Source organism: Panthera pardus, unplaced genomic scaffold (assembly GCF_024362965.1).
Source record: "Panthera pardus isolate Hobbes unplaced genomic scaffold, ASM2436296v1 HiC_scaffold_15, whole genome shotgun sequence".
NCBI classification, from domain to species: Eukaryota; Metazoa; Chordata; class Mammalia; order Carnivora; family Felidae; genus Panthera; species Panthera pardus.
The window spans coordinates 187602-202035 of record NW_026526710.1 but is presented as its reverse complement, the minus strand read 5'-3'; the positions used below and the strand labels follow the sequence as shown (position 1 = coordinate 202035).

General features: G+C 58.6%; 1 protein-coding gene across 6 annotated transcripts in view; it reads right to left on the bottom strand.

The window, feature by feature from the left end:
- SCARB1 (scavenger receptor class B member 1) overlaps positions 1 to 14434 on the bottom strand; it is an 81936-nt gene that overhangs the window by 37659 nt on the left and 29843 nt on the right. For all 6 annotated transcript variants that reach the window (XM_019467701.2, XM_019467700.2, XM_053901921.1 and 3 more), the window contains exons 2-7: positions 10237 to 10394; positions 8426 to 8567; positions 6027 to 6230; positions 4352 to 4447; positions 2789 to 2904; positions 323 to 489 (exon numbers count right to left, since the gene is read on the bottom strand). In XM_019467701.2, the coding sequence (XP_019323246.2) occupies positions 323 to 489; positions 2789 to 2904; positions 4352 to 4447; positions 6027 to 6230; positions 8426 to 8567; positions 10237 to 10394 (883 nt within the window). The remainder of the gene's footprint in view (positions 1 to 322; positions 490 to 2788; positions 2905 to 4351; positions 4448 to 6026; positions 6231 to 8425; positions 8568 to 10236; positions 10395 to 14434) is intronic.

The following is a 14434-nucleotide window of genomic DNA, read 5'->3' as shown; positions in this document are numbered from 1 at the left end:
AGCCAGGAAGCTGTCAGCCCGCGGGCATCTGGGCCCTCGCCTGGGGAGGCCTGCGTCGCACCGTCAGAGGCGATAAATTCGCTGTCGCTCTCGGCCCCTAAGGTTGTGGGAATTCGTGCCGACAGCCACTAATCTACGCGGCGTATTGCTTTTTCAGATTATCTGTCCGCTGCCCTCCTTATCTCCGGCCAATTAATGGAATTATCAAGAGTAAAGAGGCCAGAGATTAGACAGACGGCGGGGGCCCGTAGGGACAGAGAGATGCCTGGCGGCGTCGGGCTACACCCTCCCGCCCACCCTCCCGGGGACGAGAGGCACGTACTGAACCTGCAGGTGCTGATGTTCTGAATCCCAGACTCCAGGCAGGGGCAGAAGCCCTCGTTGGGCGGGTAGATGGAGCCGTTGGCAAACAAGGTGCTGGGGGCCACGAAGCGATAGGTGGGGATGCCTTCGAACACCCCTGTCTCCTTGTAGACCAGGTTCATGGACCTGTGGGGGACAGACGGGGTACAGGATGACGTCCCGCACGTCGCGGCTAGACCGGTCCCGCTGAAGGCGGCCCCAGCTGAGCCCCTCCTCACTGCACTGTCTCCACCTGCACTGCCACCCCCCCCCCCCCCACCGCCCCCAGGTCCCAGCAGCTGCCTCCGTCTCTCAGCCGGGGGCTTGCCAATCGCTCCCCCTGCCTCCCCGCCCACACCCATCTGGTCTCCACAAGCAGATGGCAGTTTAAAATAAGAACACAGTCACGTCCCCACGTGAAGTCACAATGGCTTCCCGGGGCGCCCGGGGGGCTCAGTCGGTTGAGCGTCCGACTTCCGGCTCAGGTCGCGATCTCGCGGTTCGTGGGTCCGAGCCCCGCGTGGGGCCCTGTGCTGACAGCTCGGAGCCTGGAGCCTGTTTCGGATTCTGTGTCTCCCCCTCTCTCTGCCCCTCCCCCTCTCACACTCTCTCTCAAAAATAAATAATAAACATTTTAAAAAGTGCAATTGCTTCCAGTATTTTTTTTTTCTAACTTTTTTTAACACTTATTTATTTTTGAGAGACAGAGCATGAGCGGGGGAGGGGCAGAGAGAGAGGAAGACACAGAATCCGAAACCGGCTCCAGGCTCCGAGCTGTCAGCACAGAGCCCGACGTGGGGCTCGAACCCACGGACAGTGAGATCGTGACCTGAGCCGAAGCCGGACGCTTAACCGACTGAGCCACCCAGGCGCCCCTTTAATGTTTATTTTTAAGAGAGACAGTGTGTGAGCAGGGGAGGGGCAGAGAGAGAGGGAGACACAGAATCCAAAGCAGGCTCCAGGCTCCGAGCCATCAGCATAGAGCCCGACTCGGGACCTGAACCCACAGACCACGAGACCATGACCTGAGCTGAAATCAGACATTAAACCACCTGAGCCGCCCAGGCGCCCCATCAATTGCTTCCAGTCTTATCTAGAATACGATCTGCTGTCCTCACCACGGTCCAAAGGCCTCTTTGGGGTCCAGCCCCTTTACAGCACCCCACGGGCCCCCTGGCTGTGGCTCAGACGTGCTCCCTCCTGCCCCTGGTCCTTTTCCTCCATCCGGCCTCCCCGGGCTGATCACACATCAGCTTCAGTTCTGCACACACGTGGTGACTGAGCCGCCACGGCCTCAGCCAGCGGCACCGTGTCCCCCACCCTGTTCTCCCTGCCGTGTTTCTCGAAGGCACTTCTGAACTTGAATATGGACTCTGGATTACAACCATGCTGTCCACGGAGGCCATCTGTCGCACACGCCCCTCGGATGGGGCGAGTCTGGGTGTGGCCCGCCGTAAGCATAAAACACATTCCACATTTCTACAGCTTGTTACAAAAAAATTTTTTTAAAAAAACAGTAACACATCTCAGTAACATTTGATGTTGCTTACAGGCCAATGTGGTAACGTTTTGGGTACAGTTGGGTCAAATAAAACCTATCGTTAAAATTAACTTCGTGTCCGTCTTGCTACTTTTTTTTAACGCAGCCACTAGAAAATCTAAAATTGCAGACAGGACTCGCGTTCCTAGGGGACAGCAGCGGCCCAGACAACAGTGTTAAGGTGGACGCTAGATTTCTTCATTTTCATGACGGTAATGTGGTCGCGCAAGAAAACGTCCTTGTTTTTAGAAAACGCTCCCTGAGGTACTGAGGCGTCCAACTTACTCTCGGACGGTCCCGGGGGGCTGAGCAGTGACGAGAGAGAGCGGATGGGGCAGGAGAGAAATGACCGCCAAAACTGAGGGAAATGGCACCTGCTTGCGGCTTTTCTCTGGGTTGAAATTTCTCGTTTTAAAAAGTAAACAGAGGCACAGCAAAGGCGGCTCCAGCAGAGGGGTCTCTCAGAGGAGAGCTCTGTCTATTCTCACCCTCACTGGGGCCCCCAGAATCCACCGGGCCTCCAAGGCCACACTCTGGAGCCCAAAGAGGCTGTCGGACGCGCGTCTAGCGATCTGAGCATCCAAATGGACAACAGGGCAGCTGGACGGATGCCGCAGGGAGCCGGTGCTCACCCCATTCCCAGCCCTCGGGACCTGATGGCTTCCTGCCCCTTACCAGCATGCCGACCCCTGCCCGCAGCCTCTCGGGGTGCAGGAGGGGTGTGGCCCTTCACGGTGTAACCAAAGAGGGTTCCGGACCGTGCCAAGGGCCCAGGAACACACAAAGAGCCAAACGTGCTTCCCAAGCACACGCGAAAAGCCACTCGGTTAGGCCGTGAGCGTCCACAAAGCCAACTTCCGCTGCCCGGGGAAGGCCCAGGATGACCCAGGGTGTCCCAGCAATTACCGGCAGGCCTCGGGGCTGTAGAATTCCAGTGAGGTCTCAGGAGTCATGAACGGCGCCCACATCTGTCCAGACGTCCCATTGATCATGTTGCACTGGTCAGAATGCCAGTATTTGACCTGCGGGGAAGCGTTCGGACGCGCCCATTGAGCTCCGCGATGACCACACCCGACCTGGGGCGGCGACCGCACGGGGCCCCGGGGAGAAGGGCACCCACCACTCCATTCCAGAAGCCGGTCCCCTCGGGGAGGCGAGCGGGCGGCCGCACGGACAGCCAGAGAGCGTCGGCTGTGGCTCCCCGCTCGCTAACACGGACCCTCGAACGGGCACCTTTGCCCCGGGGACTCGGTGACTTTATCTGTAAAATCACCCCCATCTCCAAGGGGCACAGTAAGCAGGAGAGGGGGGAGGTGAGAGGCGAGAGTCTGGCATCCTCACCATTCAGAGAGGACGTCACCAGAACACAGATAAGGGAGGGGGTAAGTAAAATATTTACCGTATTTACTGTGAAACATCTACGGTAAGCAAAATATTTAAAATCATAATGGTGCCCCCGTCCCCCAGGGGGCGATCTCAACCCAGCAGCCGCCTCTGGGAAGTGAGGCCTGGAAAGAACAAAACAGACCCCTCCCCTTCTGGCCCTCTGTTGTGTGCACGCGCGTATCTGTGCGTTGAAAACACAAGCCAGAGAAGGCGGAGAGCCTCCGCTGCGAAGGGTTGTTACCGGCTGCAAATGGTGATCTGGCCGCTCCGGGCATGGACCAGGGGGGTGGGGGGGGGGGGGTGGGGATCGCTGGGGCCCCCAGGTCACGGTGAGCGCTTGGCAGGTGTGAACAACATTTGCATCCGTAACAAGAAAAGGCAAGTAAGGTGGAAAACAGCAAGTTGCGGGCCAACGCATTTCGTCACGTTTGAAGGCGGGTGTGGAAGGGACAGAGGAGGACAGGAAGACCCCATACTGCACACCGTGGACTCCCCGCTGTGCCCCAGTGCAGGGGGGCCGGCGTGTGGAGCGGTGCAAGGGGCACTTAATCTGTCTCTACTGGTTTGTCGTTTCTCGGTTTTAATTTTTATAGCCGGCTCCCAGCTGTCAGCCCAGAGCCCGACGCGGGGCTCGAACTCACAAACCGTGAGATCCTGACCGGAGCCGAAGTCGGACTCTTAACCGACCGAGCCACCCAGGCGCCCCTCTGTTGTCTTATCTTTTTAATGTGAGCGTCTTCCCGTGTTCCTAGTGTAATTATATCTTTTAATGCGATGGGTGGTTATAGGATCAGCGTAGTCTCTTTGGAGTGGTTTTGTAAATTCGACAAAAGGAAAGAAAGAACTCCCTTCCTGGTATACACTAGGTGCTACATAAATAAAGCTTCTATTCCCCACCCGCCCGTTCAGAACCAAGAGCTACTTGAACCCCGACCACAGGCAAAATCCCCGACTTCGAGAACGGTCTCCACTCCAGAGGGGAACACGCTCTGGAGTTCCAAGAGAAACAGGGAGGCCAGCACAGGTGGCCTCTGTGGCTCCCGCCCGGCCCCCGAGCAGGAGGGCACCGCCCCTTGCCCTCACCTTGCTAAGTCCGTTCCACTTGTCCACGAGGTGGATCCTGCTGAAGTCTTTGACCCCCGTGAACACGGTGAAGAGCCCGGAATTGGAGTTGTTCAGCTGTGGACAAGGACAGAGAACAGCGTCTTTAAGCCTCGCGACAGGGGCAGAGGCCCCGGGGCCCGGCCCTCGAGCACACCTGTTTATTTAGAGGCCGTTCCCCGCTTCACCCAGGGGACAGGGGCCTCGATATCTTGTTCACTGCTGCCTCCCGGTGCCTGGGTCCCTGAAGTGGCCAAAAACAGCAGACGGCCCCCTGGTCACCCACACTGGACACAGCATACAAGCCAGGAGCGAACTTAACTGTTTCGAGCCTCTGAGGTTCTGGGGCTGCTTATTACACAGCATAACCTGGTCTATCCTAACGGACACAGGACCTAATGTTTGTTATCGAGCAGGTTCTGGACAGAAAGCCCCAGGCTCTGGCACTCTGAGGAGATTTCCTAGAAACAGATTTCTAATTCACACGCAAAGCACACAAAGAAATGAGTGACCGTGGGGTGAAATCTAGAAGCCTCCCCTTCCTCCTTCGTAACAAAACCCAAACCTTACTCAGGGCATCAGCGCAGCAGCTGCGGCCTTTAGCCTTTTCGGCTGCGTTTCCCCACTTGCCTTGCAGTTAGGCGCGGCCACTTGACGAAGTTCTGGCCAAGGGAAAGCAAGTGGAAATCGGTTTCCTCCCTCCCAAAGAAGGAGACAGCTGGGTCATGTTGCTTCGTCCTCAACTCCCTTGCCTGCCTCTCCATCCCCAACCGCTCTTTCCTTCCCATTCTGCTTCCTGGAGGGTGGGTGCGACCGCGGGCGCTCCGGCAGCCACACGGGACCATGTGGTAAGCTGGAGTACGAAAACCACACCGTAAGGATGGGAGAGCAGAGTAGTAGGAAAACACTCTGGATCCCTGAAGGCTATGAAGACACCACACCAACACTGAACAGTCACTGCTGGGATGTTATTTCGGCGTTTCTGTCATACGCAAACATAGATTACGTGGCTGCTACTCGCTTCGCAATAATTCTCACTTGTTTACGAGTCTATAAGACGCTTTGAAAGGAATCATGTCACTTAACCCCAAACTTGCCAGCTTACCCACCCACTCAGGACCTGCCAAAACGTAGTGAGTGTCTATCACGTGCCAGGGGTGGAATCCCAGCCTGCCTCCCCCGCGCCCCCCACCACAGAGCAGCAGCGCCCAAAGGGGAGGCTGAGGCTGGAGCCACTCGGAGGGCTCGCTGAAACCTGCGGCTGAGGGAGCCAAGGTCAGGCTGTCCGTCGGCCCAGGGCTCAGGAGCCCAATCCCTACCAGACTATCAGGGGTCGAGATCAAGAGGAAAGCGGGCAGCCCGGGGGAGCGTCGGGGTCAACACTCGTGACCCGCCTGCCCGGCCGCCGGTCTCCGTTCGTCCACCGGCAGCCACAAGCGTCCAGCCGCACCTGAGCACAGGCCTGGAGTTTCCAGTCTGATGGGCCAGCAAACTCTCTGCTTGTCCTCAGCCACTTTGAGTTAGGTTTTCTGCCCTTGACAACCCAATGCCCCCAGGTCCCCGGCCAGCCCGAAAAGCAGGCCGCTGACCCATCTTCCAGGCCGTGGCAACGAGGACACGACCCAGGCCCCCGAACTGCAGGCCAAGCCGCACTTACCTCCGCAAAGAGCCCAAACTTGCCCTTGAAGGGAAACATGTTTGGCAGGTACTTGTTGACGAGGTGCACCAGAGGGTCCTCGTAGCCCCACATGATCTCGCCCACGGTGCGGTTCATGAAGGCACGCTCTCCGAGGGTGCTGAACGCCAAGGTCATGATCAGCTTCAGGCTCATGGGCTTGTTCTCCATCATCATCGCCGCACCCTGCAGAGCCCGGGGACACCACAGGCTAGATGCCACGGGTCCATCCACCCTGGACGTCACGCCGGGCCCAGGCCAGCCCTCCACCTGTTCCCGTACGGTCTGAGAGCCAAGAACATTTTTGTATATTTTTCACGTTTACTCATTTTTGAGAGAAAGACCGCAGGGCAGGGGCAGAGAGAGAGAGAGAGAGAGAGAGAGAGAGGGAGAGGGAGACAGAGACTCCGAAGCAGGCTCTGTGCTGACCGCAGGGAGCCCGGCGCGGGGCTCGAACTCACAAACCGCGAGACCACGGCCCGAGCTGGAGTCGGGAGACTTGACCAGCGGAGCCACCCGGACGCCCCATAATTTTACGTTTTCAAACGGTTGAAGAAAAGAGTTTTCAAAACAATGAACATGATAGGAAACGCACATTCAGTGTCCATATGAAACAAAGTTTCATTGGAACGTAGCCACGTCTACCCATTTGTGTTGTCTTTGGCTGTTTGTGCATTGGCAGGCAGAGCTGAACGGTTGCAACACAGACTACGTGGCCCTCGGAGCCTAAAATATTTACTATCTGGCCCGTTACAGAAGTTTGCTCCCCTGTTCAAAACACGTAAAAGCACACGTGTGTAAGTGGGGTGTGCATGCAAGGCCCGCTCCTTTATAAATGGTGATAGCCTGCTGCTTGTGCTCTGTACCCGCCTTTCTCCCCCTTGGATACTCCTTAGGGACTGCTCTGAGCCACCACCTACGGCCCCGCCCCCTGCCCCCGGGTCCCGGGTCCCGTCCCCGCCCACCGCCCGCATCCCCGCCCCCTGCTGCCGGGCCAGGTCCTAGCACCGCCTGGCTGCAATAAACCACCGCAACGAAACCGCACACGATGGAACAATATTTAGGTTGTTTCTGGAATCTGCTCTGACGAGGTTGCCAAAATGAATATCCGCGGGTACAAACATCTTCTGTGTGTGTTAGGCTATCAGGAGGACACATTCCTACCCGTGGAGCTTCTGAGGTGGGAAGCAAGGTGCAATTTCTATTTAAAGTCACTACCCTCCGACGGCCCCTCCCAGTTCCTCCCGGCAGGACGTGAGCGTGTCCGTTTCCACGAATGCTCACGAACCCTGGGAGTTACCGGGAGGGCTGTGCCCACCTGATCGGTGGGGCAAAGCGTCTCCGCTGCCAAAGCTTAAGGATCTAACTCTGGGGGAGGCAGCTGTGAAGCTTCGGGATGCATTCATTCCCCTGTCCCGTCCGTCCAACGGACTTGGCAGGTGAGCTCGCCTCGGATCCAGGGCCCAGCCGAGGGCCGGCCCCCGGATCACCGACAAGTAGACAAGGTAACGTGTGTAAGGCCCATCAACACTAACGTGTTAGCAGAGCATTAACACGACAGGCGTGAGCCCCCTCTCTCTAGAAAGGCCTGCTGGCAAAACTGGCCCTTGGCCGCCATCTGGGAACTCGGGTTTGCAGGGGTTCCCACCCCTCTCTGACTGATAAGGGGTGGGGGTGGGGGGCTCTCTGTGCCTGGTCTCCTTGTACAAACAGTATGATTTACGCCGACCAGTGCTTTCCTTCCGGGGATCTGGATTTCGGTGGGTGCCAGGCAGAAGGTGCCTCCGTGACCAGCCCCCGATAAAAGCCCTGGGGACGGAGTGTCTACAGGTCTCCCGGGGGATAAGCCTTCATTCACGTGCGCTGTCACAGCCCGTTGCCGGGGGACGTGGGGGAGTCCTGGACTCCACCCCACCCGCCTTTTTCCCTTTGCTGATTTTGTGCCGCACCCTCCCTCCGTAACAGATCACAGTGGGCTCCCGCGAGCCCTCCCAGGGAGTCGGCGAGCCTGGAGGCGGGCTCGGGGACCCCAGCCCACGGGCACACAGTCAGCAAGCCCAGCGACGACTGTGGCCCAGCTGCAGGGGGCGGAGGCCCCGCCTGGAAACGCTGCAGACAGTGACACGACCTGGGGGCGCCCGAGGAAGTCCCCCACCAGCACCTCCGTTTATGTTAGATTTGCAGACGAAAGGACACACAAGGACTTGGGCCGGGCCCCCCAAGCCAGAGAAAGGACGCACCTAGGAAACTCAATGGGCTGAGAGCCGGGCCCCACGCAGGACGGCCCTGCGCGGGGGCAGGCGAGAAGAGAGACGGAGACCCGCAGGGACGGGGAGGAGGGCCGGCGGCGGGGGCGGGGGGCGCGGCCGGGGCAGCCTTACCAAGACCAGGATGTTGGGCATGACGATGTAGTCACTCTCCAGGCCGTGGGACCTGTCAGGCTGGAACTGGAAACTGCGGTACTCGAGGAATGACACGGTGTCATTGTCATTGAAGGTGATGTTGCTCTTGTGCCTGAACTCCCTGTGGGCGGGGAAGTCGGGGTCAGCGGGTCCCGGCCGCACGGGGACGCAGCACCCGCCGGGAGCCACAGGGCCCCCGGCCCGCCTTCCCTGAGCCCACCGTGAGAACGGGCGCCCAAGCCTCCGCGGGGCTCCTCGGGGCCACCCCCAAGAGCACCCGGATCCCAACACACCCCCCCCACCGGCCTGGCCGAGTGCCACCTCCTTCACAGCCTCCCCCCACCGCCCCCGGCAGGCGGCTGCTTCTCCGAGGGACGCAGTGTGGCGCGGTGGTTGGGAATGTGCACTCTGGGGACACAGGGCCCAGGCTCGAACCCTGCCTCTGTCACTTACTACCGGGGCCTCGGTTTTCCCGTCTATAAAATGGGAGCGATGACAAGACCCGCTTCGTAGGGCTGTGTGAGGGCTGAGTGGGTGGGTGCCCGTCAACCCACCCGACAGCGGCCCAAAGCACAGGAGACGCTACGTAAGTCTCAGCCGCTTCGATCCGTTATTGTCCCGTTTAACCCATTCTCTACAAGGCACCCGGACAAAGTCTGAAAAGTGGAAACTCTCTCCCCAACAAGCCTTCTTTGCGGACAAGGTAAAATCAAGCCCCTAGTGTGGCCCCCGAGGTCCCCGACACCCAACCCCATCCAATGCTCTGGCCTTGTCTCTGCCACTCTCCCCCTGTCACTCACACCAGACCAGCGACACAGGCCTTCTCCTTCCCGGACTACCAGACTCTGCCTGCCTCAGGGCCTTTGCACCTGCCGCCGCCTCTGCTTGGGGCCCTCCTCCCCCCAGATCTTCAGATAGCGGCACCCCCTTCTCACCACCCAGGCCTCGGGAAGCGCTCCACTGGTAGAGGTCCCCCCCGTGACCCTCCAGTTAGGCCAACCCCGCCCACACCCATCCCTCCAGCACTTCTCCAGGCTTCCCCTGCGTGGCTCTCACCACACTTACGGCCTCCTGATTGGCCCGCATGTTTACTCTCGTTGGACGTCAGCTCTGCGAGGCAGGGGCTTGGGTCTGCCTCTCACAGCGACTGGCACGGTGCCCAGCACGCAGGGGCTGCTCAATAAATGCTTCCGGAGGGAAGAAATCAGTAGGAACTTTGGCAAAGCGGGCTCGGCCCCGAAGCCTTTCACGGACCAGCCCGGTCGGCAGTTCTGCGACGTGACTCGTCCCAGAAGGCAGAACGGGCAGGAGCCGGGAACCGGGTCTCACGCTGGAACAGCCCTCCCTCGTCTCTCAGAAAACCGCTCGGGCCGATTCAACGAGCCGCGCTCTCCCAAAGACCATGACCCATCGAAGAGGGTCACGCAGCAACCGTAATAATACGCCAGCAGCTAACGTTTACTGGGCAGACGCCGTCCGAAGGGCCCCCCCGCGATCTCGTCCGGTCCTCAAAACCTCACAGCCACCCCAGGGTGGATACGGTTACCGTCAACTTACAGACGGCAAAACTGAGGCACAAGGAAAGACCGCCCCGTCCTGCAATCAGAAAGCCAGTTTTTAAACCCGGGAGGTGTCTCCCCAGAGTGCACGGTCCCAACCACTAGGGCACTGGACTGGAGAAAGCCAGACCGACCTTAAGCAAGCCTCTCCGCTCCCGGGGGCCTCGGTTTCCTCAACTGTCAAATGGGGTGACGACCTGGACCCCCCCCCCCAGTCCCCTCCGTCCTCACCTGTACACGTAGGGCCCGCGCTCCCGCACCTGCGGCTTCTCGCCCAAGAGGACGGCGCTGGGGTTGACCACGTCGAAGAAGTAGACGGACAGGTAGAAGGGGACGGGGATCTCCTTCCACATGTTGAAGGACAGGCTGCTGGGGTCGATGCGCACATTCTGGGGGGGCAAAACGAACACGTCCGTGAGGAGCGTGACCCGGGTCCCCACAGGTGCCCACCCCACCGGGCGGCTAGAACAGCGGCCCGGAGCCAGGCTGCACCCACCGCCGGGCCGCACCCGGGCACCACCGCTCTGGAGTGTTCGTTCATCGGCGAGATACTCCTACTATTGTTTTTGCCTTTTTTAAAGATTTTTTTTTTAACGTTTACTTATTTGTTTTTGAGAGAGAGAAAGAGCAAGCACAAGCGGGGGAAGGGCAGAGCGAGCGAGCGAGAGAGAGACACACACACACAGAATCCGAAGCAGGCTCCAGGCTCCGAGCTGTCCGCACAGAGCCCGACGCGGGGCTCGAACCCATGAACCGTTAAGATCGTGACCTGAGCCGAAGTCGGAGGCTTAACCGACTGAGCCCCCCAGGAAGCCCCTGCTGGTATTTTCCATGTGTGTTTTAGTAACAGGCCAGGAGGGGCCCGCTGCTGGACTGCAGACTCGTGGGCTCCATGTGGCCAAAGGCATCATTCATTCATTCAACAAACTTTTCCTGAGCACCTGCTACATACCAGCCACTCTTCTAAGAGCTGGGGATACCAGAGAGAACAAGACAGACCCCAATGCCCAGCGTCGTGGCCTCTTTGACCTAGCCGGGGAAAGGCAGGTATTGCGCACGAAGGTAAAAGGCGGGCCGTGTGAGAGGCGGCGATAGGGAGGGGGACTGCAACTTTAAACGGAGTAGACAGGTGAAACGCCAGCAAAAATAGAACAAAAACAAACACAGAATAAAAACAAAGGGCAGCGAGGGGAACGCGTGGATTTGGTGGGAGGAGGACGGCACACAGATGCAATGTCCAGTGCAAAGGCCCTGAGGCAGGGAGGTGCTGAGACAGAGCCGAAGAAAACAGGTCTGCAGTCTGTCTGTCAGATGCACTGGCCTCTAATCCCTGCCTCCCTCCTCAGCTCTGCAAGCCCTGCTCTAGTGTCACAGGGAGGTCCCCCCGGGACCACCCAACCCACCCCCCAACGTGGCCCGGCCACATCACGGGCCCCTGAAGGCTCAGAGCCTGGGTCTGTCACAGGGAGCCAGCCCATGAGACAGATGCCCAATGTCACAAAGTTAGGTACCACACGGCATGTGTCACCTTCCACGTTCCTTTGAACACGGCCTTCCAGAACAAGGACAGCCACCCCCCATCTGTGCCCAAACAGCCAGAACCAACAGGCAGAGGCTACAGCCGCACGTTCGGGTCCAGGAGGCAGAAGGCGGGAGTTGGCCTGCCAGGCCCCGCCCTCTGTCCCCAACAGGCAGACTCGGGAGAGGAGCGGATTTGAAGGCAGCCGGATCCCAGGACCACGCGGGCAAGACGGTCATCTCTGAGCCTCGGTTTTCCCATCTGTACAATGGGCGCCAGTGACTCAGCTGTGTCTTGTTTGACCGACATGGCAATGAAATGAAGACGGGTTGAATTCATTGCCAAGAATAAAAAACCGGAAGACTGACCACAAAATCTGGATTTCAGGGTGTCGTAATCACCCGTTGACAAACACATCTTCCCTACCAGCCACGGAAGCCACAGGGACCATGTTTATGACGCGACCTGTGATACACGCAAATAGAGCTGACTCACAAATGTGATCTGAGCGAAGGATTCCGTGGCATCTCCGAACTGCTTCCATAGCGACAATTTCTTTTTCAAAATCAAACGCTCCTGGGAGCCAAATCACACACCTCGGGCCACCGCTGGCTCCCGGGCCACCCCTGTGCCACGCCCGCCGGGGCACCGTCTGGAGGAGGGCGGCCCCACAGCTCCTGTGGGCGCGGGCTGGGCGAGAGGCTGCTGGGGGGGAGCGGGGGGTCGCCCAGCGTGGAAATCCTCAAATCTGCAACAGGCCCACAGGGAGGGAGTCCCGACGCGGCCGTCTCAGCCATCGCCTCCCCCAACGGAAAAGACACGCACGGGGCTAGTGACCAGGGGTCCCTGCCTGTCCTGGCTTCCGCCGGGAGAGAACGCGACGTCGGTCCCAGCTCCTTCCTCCTGTGTGTGTGTGATAAAAACACGTAACAGCAGATCTGCCCTCTTAGCAAATATTTAAGGAGAGGACGCAGTCCTCTTAACTGGAAACACTGTGGCGTGTGGGAGATCGCCGGGCTTGCTGGGCTTGCGAAACGAAAACAGCAGCAAAGTTGTGGAGGGGGGGTCTTTCCACACACAGCGCGGCGACGGGCTGGAGGGCGAACACTTCCCGCAAACTCGAGTTGTACGCGCTGAATACGTACAGCTCTTTAGAACGTCAATCATACCTCAAGCGAGGGGTTTTAAAAAACGAAGAGTGTTTCCGGTTCCTGCCTCCCCTCCCTCCCCAGCCCTGTTTCTCAGCCGGACCCGGAGAAGCCCTGGGAACTCCAGCATCCCAGAAGCCCACCCCACGTTCCTCGTCCGCTGTCCAGCTCACCCTGCCCTGGGGACAAATCACGACCCAAGAAATGAACCTCCAGGCAAAGCCACGTGTCCCTCCCTCTCTGTCTCCAGCAGAAGGGGCTTCTAGTTCTGGGGTTCCACCCCATTCACCCGCTCACTCACAGGGAACGTTCGATGACCGAGCTCTGCCTTCTGGCTGGGTGACGGTGGGTAAGTCATTGCTCCTCTGCGAACCCTCAACCTCCACATCCATACAATGGGCACGAGGGTAGGGTCCACCTCGCAGAGCTGGGGTGAGGCTTACGTGCGTCTGTAGAGGTAGAGTGCTCAGAACAGGGTATGGCAGAGCCCGGGGCATCCGGAAGGTCACCCAAGCAGTCACCCGGCATGAAGTGACCGACCCTTCTTCCTCCCCGGCACTGTCGCTGCCCCACCCCCCACCCTCAGGAGGGGGCAGACTTTGCACTGGTTTTGATCGGCATCGGGACAGAGGCATCTGGACAGCAGCGCTAGCCAAGCTCACGGCCTTTTGCCTGATATGACAGAGTCTGGCCCCCTCCCCCTCCCCCTCCCCCCAAGGTCAAAGATCACAGCCCGGAACACAAAGACTTGGGAGAAGGGCCAAGGTGAGCCCTTGCCAGGCACCACCGCCGCTCACCGAACCAGACCCGCCAGGAGCCCATTCCTGGACGGTCAGAGAGGCCGCCCGGAACAGGGGACACGTGAGCCCAGTACCGAAAGAGTGAGCTGGGCTTTGCCGGGAAAGGAAGACGGGAGAGGGCATTCCCAGCAGAGGACGCAGCCCGTGAACAGGCAGGACGCCTTGAGGACCACGGCTTACCTGAACGTCCATCGACAGCGAATATGTTTTTAAAACGTATTTTTCTTTAATTTTTTTAATGTTTGCTTATCTTTGAGAGACAGAGCACGAACAGATCGACTTGGGAAAAAAAGACGAGCCGCAGAAAGATACAGTCGGTTGGGACCTTTTCACAGCGATTTGTCAAATGTACAACATACTGTGTAAGCTTTTATTTCTTGAAAATACAATGAACATAAAAGCTGTCGTCTTCACCCCAGCCGGCAAGTCCCTCCACCTGGTCTGGCCCCTGTGGCCTCTCCAGGACTCACGTCCTGTCCTGTCCCTGTCATTTACTCAACCCTGTCATGCTGGCCGGCTGGCAGACACTTCTGCCCCAGGGCCTTTGCACTGGTTATTCTGCCTCTAATGTTCTTCCTAAGGTGACCACATAGTCAGATCTCTCACCTGATCTCCCTGAAACTGTGTTTCCCATGGCCCTTGTCGCCTTCCAGCATACTCTATGTCCACTGTTCTTTCTCTGTCTCCCCTGCTAGGTCATGAACTCACAAGGACAGGATCCTCATCTGCTTTGTTCATGGATTCACTGACGTATCCCCAGGGCCTAGGACAGTGCTTGGGAAAGTTTATTTATTTATTTTGAAGGAGAGGGGGGCATAGAGAGAGGGAGAGAGAAAATCCCAAGCAGGCTCTGAGCTGTCAGCACACAGCCCGAGGCGCGGCTCGATCCCACGAAGCGTGAGATCACGACCAGAGCCGAAATCAAGAGTCAGATCCTTAACGGACTGAGCCAGCCAGGCGCC